A 20,166-nucleotide genomic window follows, 5' to 3' on the forward strand; every position below is an offset into this window, starting at 1 on the left:
TATGTTTCACATATATACATGAGCACTAATGGTAAGGGGTGGAGGTAGGCTGTTAAGATTCGACATACAAATGCGTGCGTTTATCATTTTCATGTTATTATTATTACATATTGTTTTATGGCTATTTTATCATCAAAGTATAATTAAAGAATTTTGTTTGAATGATTCATAAGAATTTCTTGAATAAATTATTATAGTTTTAATGTGTTTTTTATTTCATTTTAAAACCAGTGATTTTTTCTTCAAAATATATTAAGAATAATAAATACATGTCTTATTTGTTTTCTTTAATTGGAAGTGTTCAAATTCAAATTTTATTTATTTTACATATAGTGAACATTACAATTTGTTAATTTAAGACGTTCACAATATGACATTTAGGAACAAAGAAAAATTATTAAAACAGTATTATATATAAAACAAATAGATCAGTATTAAGTTATTAAACAGTAGAAAAGTGTCATAAAGTGTCATAAGAAATCATAAAACAACATCCACCTACAAATACTCATTCTGACGTAGATGGATGTATACAGATTTTTTTTATTCTTAAATAAATAAATAAACATCCGAAGCGATTTGGTTGAACAGAATTATTGCCCTCCCAATTGGCATCACCAATGGCAGGTTAGTTCTGCTCCTTGGGAGAACAAACAAGTAGTGCTCCCGATTTCTAAGATTGTTATCAGAGACACACAAGTCAATACTACCAAGAATGGCGGAGTTCTCATTTAAACCATGTATAAGTCGAAAAAAATACGTGGCCAAATATTTATACATTTTAGCATTTCAACTTTAGTATGTAAGCATACCCAAGAGAATGTAAGTTGGATAAAGCTACGGATAGTATCCATATAACCTCAAATAAAGGTGTCTCAAAAATTTATTTTGAGCTCGCTCCACCATAAGGTCATATTTCAACTGATGCGGGCCCAAATAATTGACCCACTCTGAAGCCGGCTTCTAACTAATGAATTATATAGTATTTTGAATACAGTAACATCCTTTTATAGTATTAACTGTCAATAATTCATGGTGGAACTGCATTGTATTAATTGATTAATTGTTTTTTAATTAAATAAACACAATTTTATAGTACTTATTTCACTTTATAATTAAATTTTGTACAGGTTTCGTCCTCTTCAAAGGGACATTATCAACTTTATTATCAACAAAGTTGATAATGTCCATTTAAAGAGGACGAAACGGGTACCAAATTTAATTAATAATGTGGAATAAGTACTATAAAATTGTATTTTATTTAATTAAAGAAATAATTAATGAAATAATACAGTAACATCCGAAAAGACCCGGAAAGTACGAAAGATAAACCTAACCTAACAAAAAGATGCTTTGTGTGAGTTTAGCTGCACTGAACTGTTCCGGATAAATGAACAGTCAATAAAGAGAAGACTGATTGATCTGACGGTGACCGACTTCCGGTAAGGAATGTCAATGGCATCTATGAGGAAATACGTTCCATTATTTAGTATCTTGTGATTTTCCACTGAACAGCATTTTTAACCTTACCATTAGTGACCTAATTAATACATATAGATTGTAATAATAAATGTTTTATTAATTGGAAAAAAACACAGTTTATTATTAAAGTATTTTCTATTTTATTTAAATAAATTATTAAGCACAACAATCACACTTAGAAACTACATTTTTATAATACAGTATTAATACAATTAGCTTACTACATTAAGGGTACAAAATATTTATTAAAAATTATATAATTAACAAGAAACTGTCATCATTCATATTTTTCACACGTATTTTAAATATTTTGTATTTATTGACTGCTATCTTCTAAACAATTTTCTTGTCAACTTATAAAAATGTTATCAAATTATAATGGTTATATTTAAATAGTAAGATTTAATTCAAACGAGGCTAAACGCCTATTTAAATAATAATCAGTCAAAAATAACATTTTTATTATCATCTATTATAGGTATAAAGTATTTAATTACAAAAAAATATGCATACTTATTCTGCATAATTTAAACTAATAATGTAACTTTAAAACAAAAAAATAATTATTTTACTATATATTCGGGTAACTTTAACTCACTGGTCCAACTTTGGCTCACAACTTTTATTCTTAAATATTATTATGTACACTGATACAACATCAAATCATAAAATAATATCTAATAATAATTGCTGTGAATTTAATAAAAATATTATGGGCAAAGTAAGACTGTTAGGCCAAAGTTACCCAAAATGACTTTATAATATTCAGTATTTAAATTTTGAACAAATATTTTGCACCCAGTAAGAAAATCGGTATATATTTTTTTAATTTCTGTAACTTAAGCATATGGCTTTTGTTCAATAACAATTGGTGGGGAAATATGTTCAATGGCTACCGGTGGTGGTGCTCCGTATGTTGGTGGTGGGGGTGGGGGTGGGGGAGGTGGTCCATAGGTTGGTGGGGGAGCTGGTGGAGGTGGTCCATAGGTTGGTGGGGGTGGTCCGTAAGTTGGTGGAGGTGGCTGGACTGGCACCACTGGAGCGTAGTTGACCTTGTTGTAGTGGGTGAATCCAAGAGTTGGCACCAGTCTGCAGAAAGAAATCGATACTATTAATATAAGACATACATACCATTTAAACTATAATATATGTTAAGGTGGTAAGCCAAAAATCCGGTACGGAGTGTTTCAAAACTACGTCATTATTTCGTGATGAAGTTAAACCTATTTTATAGCAGATTACTTAGTTAAAACTATAATTATGACGAAAGGAATAAAATTGGTTTTCTTTCAAGTTATATATAATATAGTCATAAATTCTTTTTTGTTTTAACTGTAAATATAAAACACGAAACAGCTGTAAATTAAGTAGAATTTTCATTTATATAATCAACACCTCAAAAACTACCATCACACAACGTGAGACCACGGCTACATATAATCATTTTCCTGTAAACAACTCCAGAATTGCTTAATTTGTATATGAATTTTCCTATATATTCCATCCGTGGCGAAATATAAGAAAATGTAGATTCTAGTAAGGAGTTTTGTCGGAAAATGTATCTTATTTCCTTAGATTTTAGCTTCAGAAGCAGTATTATGCCACACGTCAACAATATAATAGCATACCTAGGTTAAATATGTTGACAAGATAAAAACACGTATAGTAACAGAAATTATAAAACATGTTTCATTACGTGTTTTCGAGCATTTAAAAAATATATATTATTTTCTATCCAATATAATAATTACATTTATGAATATTTTAAAGTGACATTATTTTGGTTTGCGGTTTGGCTACATTTACATTCATGATTACAATATTATCTTATTTACTGTTAAAAATATAATTAATAATACCTTAATTACAATGAAAATTATGAAAAGAATATGTAGATAAAGAAATACCTAAGTGAATATTCATATTATTTCCTATTAAAATTACCTCAACAAAATGCCCATGGCTTGAAAATAATGCATATTGATATTATAACTACTGACGTCATTACACTAATGATATAATTATGTAATTAATAATATTTAAGACGCACAAAATATATAGCAGTCCTACGTGTTCATAGAGTAACCTTTTAATATATTTAACTGATACTAGAATTGTACGTATTATAATATTGAGAATTAAACAAATATTAATTCAATATTTTCAAAGCTTATTAAGCCAATAAAACTATTTAATTTTCAACATAGTTTTTTATATAATACTGAATTTAGATATAACTTTTTATTAACTTAATGAAATGTCACGTGACGTTACACTTGTATTTTTAAATATTTTAATCGTTTCTAGAATCATCAACGAAACGATTACGAAAAAATCATGAAATCATGTTTATATATATATAAATATATTATCTTTACAAATGACGCTTATGCGGTATTTTTTATGTACTATCTTATCGTGAAACTATTACGGTAATTAAATGTGACGGTGTAGGCCTGAACTGAATTTATTAACACATTTAGAGAAAGTTTAACGTGTATTCTTTATCAACTGATAACTCAGTGCTTCAAATAGGTTTTTATAGTAATTAAAAATATTGGAATTCATTAACATGGAATCTAGATATTTAAAATATGTATCCAAAGACTTCTGCAATTATTTGGTTACTAAGCTAGAAGAGAAAATGATAGTCAGAAGTTTATCTTCAGTGGAAAGATTAAGGGTCGTAACTGAGGAGTTTCTCAATGTACCCAACCATGAAGAAGGAGAAATTCTAATGTAAGAAACGCTGAATATAATATATACTTAGGATATTAGGATCACCAAAGCATTGCGATTTTCAATATTAAAAGACAAGAAAACGAAGAAAGAAAATTTGTTATTTTTTTTAGTTTCGCAAATTTGTGTCGCTGAGTTTCAAAGCCCGCTTTAACACTTTTTTATTATGTTGAGAAAATCAATAAAAACTTTTTGAACTAAAAAGGTTTTTGAATGTTTCAGTAGTGTTATAGCGGGAATTGATAGACGCATTGATTTTGTTTCATAAATGACAGTTAATCGTAGCGGATTTTGAAAGAGGCGATAAATTTTTCATGTAGAGATTTTAATAACGAATCAATCGATATATATATATCTTAATTATATCAAAAAAGTGTTATAGCGGGTTTTGAAATTTAGCGACACATTTCATGTATCAGAATTTTGTCCGGTTGACCCACCTACAATCCGTGCCCTGATAATAATATATAGTGTATAACTTACTTGTACTGTGGAACGATGACCGGAATCGGTATAGACTTCTTTTGGAATAATTTAATAAGGGGGTTGGAATATAAAATGCTCTGCTTCACAGCATCCCATACTGCCAATAAGTCAGCACTGTTCAGAAGGGGCTGCTGAAAAGAAGAAGAAAAAAAATATGTTAACATAAGTTTCTCTTACACATTTTTAAGTTAAATAAAAAATACATTACACATAAAGATTATTTAAAACTTTTCTGTTTAATTCAAGATCTAATCAAAAGTCTATTTGAATTCTTTTCAATTGGACAGAAGTGGAACCAATCGAGAATACAGGGTATATTTGACCATACTTTGCGTTAATGCACAAACACTACGAGATGTGATTACCGACATTTCTTGTGCAATCGACTAGTATGTAATACCCGTGCATTACCCCCCATGAAATTCCCGTGTCCAATGCGCAAAATATAATATGGTGCATGTCGTCTACTATCACGTAACGCCACAGTAAGCTGCCGCTACGGGGAAAAATGTGTACTGTCGTTTTTCTTAGTGTTTAAAATGTTATCAGACTGATGTTCCCATCCTGTAGCACATTTTGAACCTTTAAACGAACATTATCAGTTGGCAAAATCTGCTGAAATCACCAAAACAACAATAAGGTCACCTCACGTCACATACTTGCATGACGTTTTGGACGTTTTTATCATTTTCTAGTTCATTACACTTTTTCGAATCATGTCAAAATCAAGTTTTTTGTGTTTAGCGGTTGGCACTATGTATTTTCTATAAGAATATTGTCTATGGATATAATATTGCAAGTAATTTTAACGTACGCACTCGTAGAAACTGTTAAAATTAATTGAAATTAGCATGAATAATTGATAATCATTCAAAATACAAACACATTAGAGTTGGTACTCTCGATCATTGAACTTAGAGAGGTGGTGATCGTTAAAAATATTCTACAAAATGACGAAACCGTTGACTAAATTTCTCGCCGTGTTAGCGAGACAGTAACGTGATATGCATCTCAATTTGATCGTAACTTTATATTATTCTTGTTTTTAAATTTGAAATTTTAAACACAATGATTTAAGCTTACCTGAACATGAACCTCTTGTACTACTGGTGGTGGTGGTGGTGGAGCATATACTGCCTCTTGGATGACTGGCTGGAGTACGGGCAGGGTGGACTTCAGGGCAACATAATTTGCTACACTATTGATCTTCGCCAGTGGCCAGTGTGCTAAAGATTTGACGACGGCTTTCTTTACAAACAACGCCTCACCGGATGGCAAACTCACGGCCAGTACCTGGAATAAAGGAAAACATAATTATATAAACAATTTGCATGTTACCAGATAAGTATTTCATCAGCTATTATTTTTTAAAAGAATATTTTTTGTCAAACGCCAAAATATTACGTTATAACAAAAACCACTTATGATCCATCATATTATTCGACCGTGGAAAGGAAAAAGAGCGTAATCTACACAACTCAAATTTTACAGAAGACACAAAAACGTGTTTGTTATGGTTTTGGGTAAAAGTTAAAATACAAAATAGACATGAGTACCTAACCTTGAAGTGAATGATCATTATTAATTTTGTTTTCATATGCCTAATCTGACATTAATAATTATTGAGGTAATTAAAAAAACAGAAATGATGGTTAGGTCATTTTTACCATGACACTTCGTCCTTTTTTATTGTTAGCTAAATCTTAGATAGTAAATCGGCATTTGCAGCTTACATCCTTTGATACATATTAATAAATTGATACTTCTTTCTTACAAATTTGCTTTAACCTTATGTAAGTAAAATTAAAAAAAAATCGCCTGAGGTCAATAATTTTCATTTGTGTCTGTTAGCAATTAAAAAAAACTGTGATTGAGTGATATTACATAAATATTGTAATTTTCAATTATATTTCATCGGATTTTAGCACATTTTGTAGAATTATTAATATTTTTTGTTCAAAATTCACTGTTTATAAACTGGCAATACTGGCTATACTCTGACAAACTGGGTATACGCTGTGGATCAAATGTTATTAAAAAATGTCATCAACAGTATCTCATCTGTCCATTCTAACATAATACACAATAAGTCGCAAATATTAGGATTACGACATAAATGTTTTAGTCACAATATTATTTTTTTAATAAAGTCTATCTAGCCATAAAAAACTACAGTCTGACTAAAAAATAACTCTTCAATATTAATAAACAATGAACGCAATAATTTTAATTTGTCATTATTTTAATAAGTCTCATTTTTCCAGAATAGTATCCAAAGTGACAATTATTTATTATAAATCACACTTTTTTATATACTTATTTCAAATATACGGATTTAAAAAATATATATACGCCAACGTGTTTTACCAATAAAGCTACAAGCGTCCTACTTGATTACGACGAAGTCGACTTGTAGTTTTTACATGAAATGCTTATCAAATTGCGTTAATGTTGGCTATTGGTTTTTGTATTTTAAATCACGGATCAATTGAGTGTCCTAATTAATTACTAACCGACGCCTGGATCAGTTCAAATCTTAGTTATAATGAAGGTACTTGAACTTGCTAATAATTCAAAAAACTAAGTATTCCTTTTATTCAAAGAATATTGCACAAGATTCGAGAATGTTTGAGAACACAGTGTAAAGAATTTTGTGATTTATTCGCTGAATAAAAGAAATAGTTTTTTATTAATATATTATGTAAAATTATTGTAAAATAGTATGATTTGGTATTTTTTGAGATAGAGTTAAAACTGGTATTGAAATTATACAATGTATAAAATATACTGATATAAGTAGTTACAAATTTAAAAAGATGTTAACTTACTGCACACAGAACCACAACTTTAAACATTTTTAATGAATTGTTAAACTGATTCTTGTTGTTACTGATTGCACTTGATCACTGATACTGTTTAAATTTGATAAATGTTTGACTTTTATAATTAAATCTAGTTCCTTTTCAAAGATTAACAAATTTTTCAAAACGAAATTCTTCGATTTGCAAAATATACTTGCATGCGAAATGCGCCCCGGGCTAGGAAGAATACCCTAATATACGTGACCTTCCATCGTCAAACAATTACAATATCTATTATTAAAGTACAGTATTATATTCATTATTAGAAACCTATACTTTAATGCATAGGTGTCTAACAGTGGCAAAGGGTGGAGGTAGGCTGTTATGATCAGCCATAAAAAATAGTGCACACTAAACTTTGGCTAGTCTAGTCTAAACTCAAACAAACAATAATTAGAGATAATAGTCTAAAAATACTCGACTATCTATAAAATATCTGAAATTATGCAATTAAATCATACATAACTTTGGATATTTTATAGATAAAATAATATGTTTTATCTATTGTAGTTTGGTTTAGGCAGGGCATAATGAAGTTAAAAAAATGAACAAACATTATGTGTAATATAATATATTCTTAATCCAACGAAAACAAATAAGTATGAATGAAAAATGTGCTCAATTTTATCGTATCACCCTAAGTATACTAAAACCATTATGGTTTGGTTGAGGCAGGGTATAATTAAATTTTAAAAACTAACCAACATATTCTGTAAATTGTAGTTTTAGTTCAATAAAAACAAATACGTATGACTATCAACGTTTAATATGCACTATGTATGTCCAACCTTAACGGCCTACCTCCACCCTTCGCTACTGGTGTCCAACCTCTTGGGTTCCGTAGGTCACATTGGATGAAAACTAATTATATTGAACCGCACATAAAAATATTATTAAATCTTACCTATTTATGCATAGGTCATATTAATGTTCATATTTCACTTCTATACTATTAATTGTCTTGATGTAACAGAAATCCAAAAATTATGAGTTGCGTAATGTGGCATGGAAAGGTGCATGCTGGGCATAACGCGTAAAGATCATAACAATAAAAAACAAATGGTTAAGAAAGCAGATAAGAGTACGCGATATGATAGAGGTCGTTAAGCAGATGCAAATAATTTTCCTCCATTTTAAAATGCATATTATTTTAAAAGTTCTAAGCAAATAATCATTCAAAAGAGTACGTCTAATTTAATCACATTGCTAGTTGAGAATGAGGAAGACTAGGCGAGTGGTATCCAAACATAAAACACAAATCTTAAAAACACCTCAGATATAAACCCACTAGAAAAAATACGATACTCGACGGAATTCGAACCCGTTTATCAACTGGTATCGCGCCAATATGTTTAAACCAATTAATCTACGAACCTCCTACCTAATTCCGATAATTTAAACTAATAGGTCCTATAGTATTAACGGCTCGTGGTGCAGTGCGTAAGGCGCTGGACTTTCATTCGGGAGCTTCGGGTTCGATTCCCGGGGAGGACTCAATATATTTATGTGATTTTCTCAAAGCCTGGGTATAAATTGTGATTTTTTCACTTCTATTACTAAATACACTACTGTTAAACTACACCACTGTCATGTGTCACCTCTTGGCCTGTTTTAGTGTTAAAAATAATAAATATGTACCATATATATTGTATATAATAATAAACCATACTAATTTGTCTAAGTAAATCTTAAATGCCTTGACAAACAAGATAAAAAGGGCATAAAGGTCTTATACACATAAAAATATTTTCTTTGTAACTGCAATGACATCTTTATAATATTTGGCAATTTTTCATTTAATGAATAATTCAATAAACATACTTAAATAGTTAAAACTTTAAATCAATAAAACTCTTAGTTAATCTTTCATTTTTATAAAAGTCACTAAATTTATTAATATATTAAATTATTTAATAATCTGTGCATAAATTAACTTGGTACCTTTCCGTATGTTTATTTTATGCAGTAATTAAGTACTTGGATATCTACCTATATACGTGAGCAATATAACCAACAGGTGAAAGCGTCAACCATTCAGGTGTGTCCATCAATTTCAGTAGACCTATTATGACACGGTTGACAATAATATATTGCAAGATCTCTTTGCATTAGATCCGTGTATTACAATAGTTGACATGACAACACTGATAGGTATTTCTGCAAAACAGCGGAATATTTTTTGAGTTATCGTAAAACTGTATGTAGTTTAGCTGTATGTACAACTATCAGTAGCGAAAACTTTGCTAGGCCTAGTACACTTTTTCATTCATACTTATTTGTTTTTGTTGGAATAAGAATACATATTTTTACACATAGTTTGTTGATTCATTTTTTTTAATTCATTAAGCCCTGCCAAAATCAAACTATAATAAATACAAAATATTTTTCTGTCTATAAAATATTCAAAGTTATGTATGATTTAATTGCATAATTTTAGATATTTTATAGATAAGACAAGATTTTTTTTATATACGAGGGTGGGTCAATAATTCCTTAGAAAAAAGCATTAAAACAGGTTTTATTTTTGTATTTTTTTTTATTTCTCAACATAATTTTCTTGGAGCTCAATACACTTGGTTAGACGTTTCTCAATTTTTTTTAAACCGTCAGAAAAATAAGTTTTCGGAAGGTCCTCAAAATAAGCATTTGTCCGATCGATGACTTCTTCATTTGAAAAAAAACGTTGTCCACTTAGCCATTTTTTTAAGTTTGGGAAAAGGAAAAAGTCACTGGGGGCTAAATCTGGCGAATACGGTGGGTGGTCGACCAATTCGAACTTCAATTCTTCAATTTTAGCCATTGATCGTAAACATGTGTGAACACGGGCATTGTCCTGATGAAAGAGGATTTTTTTCCTGTTTAAATGAGGCCGTTTTTCTTCAATTTTGTTTTTTAGCTGGTCCAATAAAGATGCATAATAATTCCCTGTTATTGTTTTTCCTTTTTCCAAATAGTCAATGAAAATAATTTCACGTGCATCTCAAAATACAGTAGCCATAACCTTACCAGCTGATTTTATGGTTTTCGTCTTCTTTGGACATGGTTTGCCTTCGCAATCCACTGCTTTGACTGTTCTTTCGTCTCGGGAGTATAGTGGTGTATCCATGTTTCATCTACAGTCACAAAGCGACGAAAAAATTCATCCGGATTGCGTTGCATGAGCGACAACAGGGCTTTAGAGGCCACCACCCTACTGCGTTTATTGTCGACTATGAGCAAACGCGGCACCCATCTTGCAGAAATATTTTTCATGCCCAATTTGTCATGTAAAATAGAAATGACGCTACCTTTTGAGATCCCTGTAACCTCAATTATCTCACTCAACTTTAATCTTCGGTCATTTAACACCATATCGTGGATTTTATTGATCATTTCTGGTGTAGTCACCTCTACAGGACGTCCTGAGCGTGGTTCATCCTTTGTTGATGTACGACCACGTTGAAATTCATTTAACCAGTTATAAATAGTTGCAAGTGAAGGAGCAGATATGCCGTGAACTAAATCCAACTCATTTTTTATTTCCTTTGCTGTTAACCCTTTTATATTAAAATGTTTAATAACAACTCTAAACTCAATTTTCTCCATTTTCCATTTTTCCATTTTCCAAAAGCAATTTTTTTTTTAAATGTACGAGAAACACACAACAACCCGACCAATCTGATTGAAACTTCGCAGCATACTGAATCGGTAGTGCCGCTGCATGAAAACAAACCGCTTGCAGTACTAGTCGCGCCACCTGTCGGCTTTTCTAAGGACGTATTGACCCACCCTCGTATTATATATATAACATGGTTTTCGCAGGGTTTATTTGAATTTTAAAACTAACCAACACCATATTCTTTAAATTGTAGTCATATTTCAATGAAAATAAAAAAGTATGACTGACAAAGTTTAGTGTGCACTATTTATGGATTATCTTAACAGCCTACCTCCACTCTTCGCCACTTCATTTGTTATTATTGTCCTAACTCATTCGAGTAAATAGATGAATGATAAACCTAAGTACAGCAGTATGTCGTATACATTGAAATTGTCTTGTCTTGTACCTGACCGTACGTATAATCTAATTCATAATTTTCTTATGACTAGGTATGTCCCAGGAACAGTAACCCAAGAAGTTGCTCTGTAGTCATACAAACTTTGACTGAATTTACATGGCTTTAAAATCAGAGTGTTGATAGAAGAGATATACACATACAGGCAAATTAAAAATATTAATAAGAAATAAAAACTAATACAAAACTTGAACATGTATAATTTTAAAACATCTCATGCATATATACCTACTAGAAAAAAACTATTTTAGAAAAGAAATGATGACACCCGACGGGACTTGAATTATTAACCGCTGGAAATAGTTGAATTAATTACTAGCAAGTCTAAGTAGGTTATAAAAACTAAATATTGGAGTAATCCGTAAAGTCAGTTAGTAATTAAGGCATTTAATTGATACATTTTTTTCGACAATGTCCGGTTCTAATAAGATCATATGGGCCTCCATGGGGTGGATGTTTGTATTAACAGATTCTGTTTTTACGAGAAACGGATGTCAAGCACTTGCTCAACCTATTAGGTCCATACTTTGACTCATACACAAATTGAAAGACAATATGTATACTTGCCAGACCCAGGATCTGAACCTGGGACCCATGATGCTATAGGGCATAGGCCAACGCTTAAGCCACGCGACTGGTTGATACATACCGGAAGGACTGATTGATAAATACCTTAATTTAATATACAACAAAGCCGATAGCCAACATTGGGAATGGGACGACTGGACTCCAGACAATTGGACGCTGCACTATCGTAGACACGTATACAGAACGTAGACGAGTTATTTTAATCAGTTTCTATCGAATATTTAGTAGTTTAAATTCATTTTACTCTTAACATAATTTATTCTTTGTTGCGGATGGAGAATTACAATGCCTACACCCACGATGGCCGCGTGGCTTAAGCGCCGGTCTATAGTGTCGAGGGTCCCTGGTTCGAATCCTAGGTTTGGCAAGTAAACATATTGTTTTTCAATTTGTGTATGAGTCAGAGTATGGACCTAATAGGTTGACATCCATTTCTCGTAAAAATAAAATCTATAATTATATTTTCACCAACTATTAAATCATAATATAATCATTTAAATATAAATAATATTAATAAATATTTTTTTAAAGCACCTATAAGTACCTAACGACTATTTATTTTCGAATTCCGTGGCGTCCAGTTGTCCCGGTGCCAAATCGTCCTAGACCTCCAACATTGGAACGCAATTTTATAAGCATTTCATGTAAGTAATAAAAGTTAAAATCATCGCAATTAAGAATTATATACGAAGTTTAATTGGAAAAGCATACTGACGTGAATCCTGCGGTTACATATTCTTCAAATCCCGTCGGGTATCTTATTTTTTTCTAATTTTTTTTCTGGTGTATATAATACGCATATTTTTAATATTATATATATATTTTTATGTTATAAGATATTTTCAAATTTGGTATGTTCAATATTATAGAATGTTACATTCTCAAACCTTGAATTGTTGAATAAAATAAATATTGTAATATATTAGTATAATATAAACGGCCGAAAAATGTGGAAGAATAACAGGAGCACTCAAGAAGACAGGCAACTCGTCGGTGGAAACAAGTTGTATAATATTTGTTGAAGGCTAGTTATGCTAGATATGCTAGATGTTATCCGCTGAAAAAAAATGGTAGATGAATACCATTATATAATATTTGTACAATTATCACCACATGTCCCCATAAGTGGAAGTTAAGAGACTCCGTTGGGCAGCCTATGTATCAAAGATAGAAAACACACAATCATCCATAAAACTTCTTTAATAGACTGGAAAGGACCTAATATTTTTGAGGTTAGGAGCTACTTTATCATAAGTTTCATAGCGATCAACATGTAATAAGAATATTTTATGAATTTTTGTTGTTCTTTTTTATAAATCTTCAAAGTTAAAAATATTTATTTTAAAATGCAAAATATCGTTTAAAATATCTGCAAAAACGAAATAATTTTAATATTTTCGTAGGTAGGTATGTTTTTACAGATATTATGTAGAAGTAAGGAAGAATAAAAAAAATCTTCATGCAGTTTAATATCATTAATTCAAATATATTGGATTAGTGAAATATTTTTTTGACATTATATTTCATTGGTAATCTTCAAGTAATTTACCTTACAATCATTACTTGTTACAAAACGCAAACAGTCACCAAGGTGATTATCCGTCGAACATGTTCGATATTTGGATTTATTAAATTTCTCGTAATAGTAATAATCTTGGGTTTTGACCGCGTGTTTTCCTCTTTCTTCGACTTTTAGGGTTCGTTGCTAAGGCCAATATCTAGAAATAATGCATTGATGAAGTTTCTCGTTGTAGATACCATTATCTCTTCCGGTGATGTCCCTAGACAAAATGCCGCCCCATTTTTATACAGTATTTTTTATCATCCTTACATGACCCCAATATTTAAGAAATGTGTTTTATGGATACATTACTAACAAAATATATACCACTAAATCCAATTTAAATGCCACCTCTACTTCAATAAACAATATTGCCACGGTTTTAGATACATTTAAAAATACACCTGACAAATTTCAAAACATGCGAGCTAGGTAAGTACCTATATAGGTGCCTACATATAATTCAAATATAATTCGCAAATCTGCACGTGTCATTGCTGGTCATCAAGGACATGACGTCCAAGGACAACAGAAGTAAGCTAGACATCGCGAAACGACGAAAATAATACAGTCCTCTTAAACCTTTTATGTAAATTCTTAATTTCCAACCAGTGAGCTGATTTTTTTTAATCGAATGATATTTTCGTTATTAGGTACTAAGTTTAGGTTTCTATTTCTATATAATATACCTAATGATTCTCCTCGATTTGCCGCTCTTCAAGTGACTGCCACCCCCAAGCGACGCTCAATCTACCTACCCTGCCTGAACGTCACTGATCACTTCAGAAGGATTACTACAACAAGCTTGAAATGTCGAAGAATAAAAGAGGAAGAACACGCTTTAAAAATCTAAGAGTCTCCAACATTATTCAATTTTTCCTTTTATTTTGTTAACTGTCAATTCATGGTGGAACTGCATTGTATTGTTGTTTTAATTTAATAAGACGCAATTTTTATGTAGTACTTATTCAACTTTTAATCAATAGATTAGGACCGGTTTCGTCCGCCTCAGTGGGACATCCTTAGGGCCTCAGTTGAAAATGTCCCTCCAAGGCGGACGAAACCGGTCTTAATCTATTGATTAAAAGTGGAATAAGTACTACAAAAAAAATGCGTTTTATTAAATTAAAACAACAATTATTCAATTTCATTATGAGAAAATGAAGATTCACAGACATTCTTTATATATGAGTATTTTTCTGGATTCAGTACTTTCCATATATCATAAGATTTTTAATGGTATCAAAGAAACGTGAGTTTACAATTCAATCAACTGTAGGTAATTTGAAATTCCTCACATCCATTGTAAAAATTATTGCAATGATATAAATATAATGGGTGATGATAAAAACTGTGCAATTGTTAAAGAAATGGAAATCATTATTTTCAAAATTCACAATCGGGATCGACCAAATTTTTCTTCGCGATATTTTCCGACATGTCCGATCCTAATAAGATCATATGGGCCTCCACATAGTAGAGGTTTGTATTAACAGGTTTTGTTTTTACGAAAAATGGATATCAGCCATTTGCTCAACCTATTAAGTCCATACTCTGACTTAACGAATTGAAAAACAATATGTATACTTGCCAGACCCAGGATTCGAACCTGGGACCCACGACTTTATAGGCCGACGCTTAAGCCGCGCGGCCGTCGTGGGTGTATATACCGGTAAGGAACCCTTGCTGTAGTGAATTGACTACATAGAAAAAAATACAGCATCCCTGCCTCTAAAGCATAAAGCAATGGAGGGTATTACGGAAGATAATTAATAGTACTTTATCTAGAGGTGACTAAGGTCTATATTATTATTGAGTTGAAGTACCGATGATTAATAATAATTAATAGATTACCACACAGATTTTGAGTTTTTTTCAGTTTAACCACCTCCGTATTTAGGTTTCCCAATGCATATTTTTTATTATTTTATAAAGATTATTGTAAACTACAAATTTGTATAATAAACAGTGTTGCGATCGACCATAGACGAGTAATATTTGTTATAATAAATGTAAATCTCATATTGTGAACATCTTGAATTTTGATTTGTTATCTCCATAATGTTTTGTTTTCTTAAATAAATAAATAAAACTTTCACTAGATATAAATGCTATATTTTCATAATATAACAAAAGATTAAAACAATAATCAAAAAAGACTATACTTAATACTGTTATGTTACTATAAAATATTGTAGTTATAATTATAAGTTTAAATCATAATCATTATCAGCCGGGGTCGATCCACTGCTGGATGAAGGCCTTTCCATAGCTCCATCCACTCTTCTCGGTCCCTGGTTCTTTGCTGCCACGTCCCTATGATTTTTTTTATCCAGTGGGTTTTAAGGCATCTCTTTGAATGTTTAGTACCCCTTGGGTACCACTGTATGACGGTATTTGTCCAGTGTTGTCCATTAACCGAACAATGTCTTATTTCCATTTAATATGCTAAGTGACTCTATCACATAGTGTACACTTATCTGCTTAATTACCCATTGGTTTATTTTGTGATCTGTACGCGTTATGACCAACATACACCTTTATATACCACGTTGACGCAACGTATTTCTAAATAAAATGTAAAAGATATAGCAAGGAAGTTTGTTTTCAAGCAAATATTTGTGGTACAATAAAACGGGGTGAATAGGACGTTTTCGGATTTCGTATTCAATTTTAATTTTATGCTGGATGACTGAAATGCTAAATTCGCTTGCCGGTTGTGTTTTCAATTCAGTAATATGTTTTAGTGAATGGGAACGCTTATTATTCACTCGCTATAGATATTTACACCCACAATGGACGCGTGGCTTAAGCGCCGGTCTATAGTATCGATGGTCCCAGGTTCGAATCCTGGGTCTGGCGAGTACACATATTGTTTTTCAATTTGTGTATGAGTCAGAGTATGGACCTAATAGGTTGAGCAAGTGGCTGACATCCATTTCTCGTAAAAAGAAATCTGTTAATACAAACCTCCACTCTGTGGAGGCCCATATTATGATCCTATTAGGATCGGACATGGTCAAAAGAAGAAGAATATATATTTTCCTAAAATTATATGTTCCTATTAACAATTCTAAATTTGTAATCAAATAATATATACTTATACTATAAAATAATAAATAGATAGTATATAAAATAATAAGTAAATTTAATGCCCACAGTTTTTTTCACTTCCTTAAGTTTGAGGGTTACGACAATTAATAATTGAGTTTGACAGTGATGATTAGAGGCAACGAGTAGTATTTTGGCAAATTGTAATACTCTGATTATTTTTGTTTCTGGAACTGTTCCTATTATCCACGCCATTTCTATTCATCCCGTTTTACAGTATCGAAAAACTATAGATTTAACGCCAGATCAGTATTCAAAATACTAGATCTGACATTAAAAACGCTAAGTATAAAAATAACATATTACGTTTAAAAAATAATTCATATCTTGTAAAGGAAAATAATATATAAGCTATCAACTTCACTTTATGACAATAATATTATTGTTTTTTTATTGATTATTTATTTTATACCGTTTAAATAGATTTTTCCTTATTAGATCTGAATAAAATTATATGAAATTCAAAACAATAACTAATAATATTATATTCGTAAACTTGTCAATACAGTAGAAGTTTATCAAATTACTTACATGTTTTTTTATTATTTCGAAAATGAGTTCGTAAAGGTGGAAGTTCAGCAACCGAATTGTCAAAAAGATTTTTTATGTAATATGTTGTAATGTAACGGAGGTCAACAAATAAAATTATGATAGTATCATTGTCGCAATTGTCAGTAAAAAATAGTACTATTAATTTCACTGTATTATTATTTTCGTGATAAAAACGCTACATTTTTGTTTTCGTAAAAATAATAAGTATGGGCATACCTTTATAAAAAAGTAAGCCAAATGTGTGTAAAATTTGCCATATTTTATTACTTTTCTTATGTCATACTCTACAGTAAGTCAGCTGTCATCAAGGTGATTTTCAATTTGTCGTCTGCTACCTAGATTAGTTCGGTGGAGTCACATGTGTATCAACCATAGACGTTTATATGCTACAAATTCAGCACCATATTCTGCAAAATTTAGCTATACAAAGCCACTCCAACCGTATAGGTATTTTGAATCCGCCCATGTGCAACACGGGTTTCCGGTCTGTCCCTCGAGGTGGTGACAAGGTTCAAATAAGTACTTAGTCGCTGAACTTGAATCCGCATAGGTATAGCAGGCTGCATTTAGCCAACTTAGAGTAGCATGGAAGTCAAGGCTGTATTTTGTAAGAACCAAATGTCGTTATTTAAACGCGTGTATGCTGTGTCCGATATAGCTGTGAGACGTTGCAGCTTACTAAGTTTCAAAGGTCTCGGCTTTTGAGCTTTGAGAATCGATTGACTTGGCTGAATCTTAGGATATGTATTGGTACGACCGCGTTACAAATACTTGAGCTCGCGATCAGATACGACAACCCTCCGAGATTGGAGCAGAGATGCTTCACATGTGTTCACAAGATTCCGTCTTCCGTCACAATGGTCGATCCTCTCTCACCCTGCACCAGTGCTACAAAACTGATTTATGCGCTGCAAATTTTGCATGACGGAAGGCGCGAGAGTTGGCGATGGACCAAACTTGTGCTTGCCTTATGAACCAATGCTGGGGCGTGACAGACTGAAGTATTAGTAATAGTACACATTTTATCCGATTTATATGCAGTATAAATGGGATCTCTACCATTCTTAGTAGTATTGACTTAATATGTGTCCCTGACAATTATTTTTGAAATCTAGAGTATTCGTTATTTGTTCTTTCAAAGTGCATAACTAACCTGCCATTAGTAATGCCAATAATTGGGAGAGCAAAAATTATGTTTAATCAAAATATCGATACAAGTTCGTAAGATAAGGTCTATCAATCTAGTTCACTCTGTGTGCTTCCGTGTGTTTTTTTTTTCTTATGTTATTATTGTATTATTTACTCAAATTACCCTGATTTTTTTTTATTTAAAAATTGTTAACACTCACTTTATGTTATATCGTAAAAATGTTTAATTGTCATCTGCCAGAAATACTTTATTTATTTTTTTTTTCTGTGGTATTACTGCTTGAGATTTGACAAAAACTTTTTAGTCCATACCTTGGCCAATGCTACAGTCATGTAGCAATCATACCACTCAGCATTGCAAGTGTGACACACTTCAATATGTATGTTTTTTTTGTCAACGCAAAACAAAGTAATGGAATAGATTGTCAGCATTTCCTCAATCATAACCTAGATCAATATTGTCTTTTATAAATTATTTAATTGCGACAATTTTTATTGTAATGTATGGACTGCATTTGTATACATAACAAGGACGATCCATAACTCGTCACTAATTACGAGTCCGGTCACTCGACACAGTCAACCGTCATTCACTCGAGTCCAGTCACATGGTTCGATTAATATCGCAATAACATCGACCTCATCAGTACATACGTACCCGCGATTATAACATCACTCTGCCATTTTTATCATTGTATTATTTTTTTCTTGTATCGATTAATAAATTCTCTCCTCGAAACTTCCAAGCAACTGTGATCTTATCTCCACACACCTTATCATCATACCCACAGTCACGTAGTCGGCTTCTACCATGGCGTATGTGGTACAGGTAGTCGCAGCAAATGAACAAAATATTACGTGTTCATCAGCTCATTAATTAAACGAATTAATTTGTCATAAAATAAATTTGAAATTTGAAATTTGAATAGAAATGAGATTTTGATAATCATTACCTGCCTGAATCTTCAGTAAATGTACTTGTCAAAAGCTTAAAAACTTTTATTTCATTAGTTTGTCCAATTTAGATAATATTATGTAAATTTTTGACAGATCCGGTTTGTAAAATTGTCTATTTCAAGCACCGCAAATAACGTGCATATGCACAAGCACAAGTGATTTTAGTAGGGATTGCAATACCGGTTTTTAAAAACCGGTATTCAATTATTTATCGATACCGAAATACCGGTTTCAAAAATCGAAAATTTAAAAAAAAAAGTAAGCATACACGTAGATATGTTTTTCAAAAATAAATTTAATGTCATTTTTTCATTACTTACTTACTGTATTGTATATTAAATTTAGTGTATATTACAAATCATTCTATGACTATTGAACCAACGTTGATTTTGCACACCCAACAAATATCGAATTTCACAGAGATTTTTCTGTACCCGGAACTATAGTATTTGTAAAAATGAGCAGTTCTAAAATATTATGATATAAACATATAAAGGTCAACATATTTAATATAGGTGGGTACTTAAGGTTAATATAAAATAGTCTTTTAAATAGATTTTAACCTATGTGTGCTACCCGTGCTCATGTATGGCTGCGAGACGTGGACACTCAACACGAGAGATGT

At 31.4% G+C, this 20,166-nt stretch overlaps 1 protein-coding gene across 2 annotated transcripts; it reads right to left on the reverse strand.

Moving 5' to 3' along the window:
- Positions 1 to 1,628: 1,628 nt before the first annotated feature.
- Positions 1,629 to 7,597, reverse strand: LOC147074318 (uncharacterized). Of its 2 annotated transcripts, none has more exons than XM_085944004.1 (4): positions 7,536 to 7,597; positions 5,791 to 6,000; positions 4,705 to 4,835; positions 1,629 to 2,571 (listed from the first exon to the last, which is right to left on the reverse strand). In XM_085944004.1, the coding sequence occupies exons 1-4, from the start codon at positions 7,560 to 7,562 to the stop codon at positions 2,322 to 2,324; spliced, it is 618 nt and encodes a 205-aa protein (XP_085800130.1). In that variant the 5' UTR covers positions 7,563 to 7,597; the 3' UTR covers positions 1,629 to 2,321. The 2 variants fall into 2 exon arrangements, with proteins under 2 accessions (XP_085800130.1, XP_085800129.1); XM_085944003.1 differs by having other exon boundaries at positions 1,955 to 2,571; positions 4,705 to 4,838.
- Positions 7,598 to 20,166: the final 12,569 nt, after the last annotated feature.

Source organism: Rhyacophila brunnea, unplaced genomic scaffold (assembly GCF_057557595.1).
Source record: "Rhyacophila brunnea isolate RB1 unplaced genomic scaffold, BYU_Rbru_1.0 scaffold_16, whole genome shotgun sequence".
NCBI lineage: Eukaryota > Metazoa > Arthropoda > Insecta > Trichoptera > Rhyacophilidae > Rhyacophila > Rhyacophila brunnea.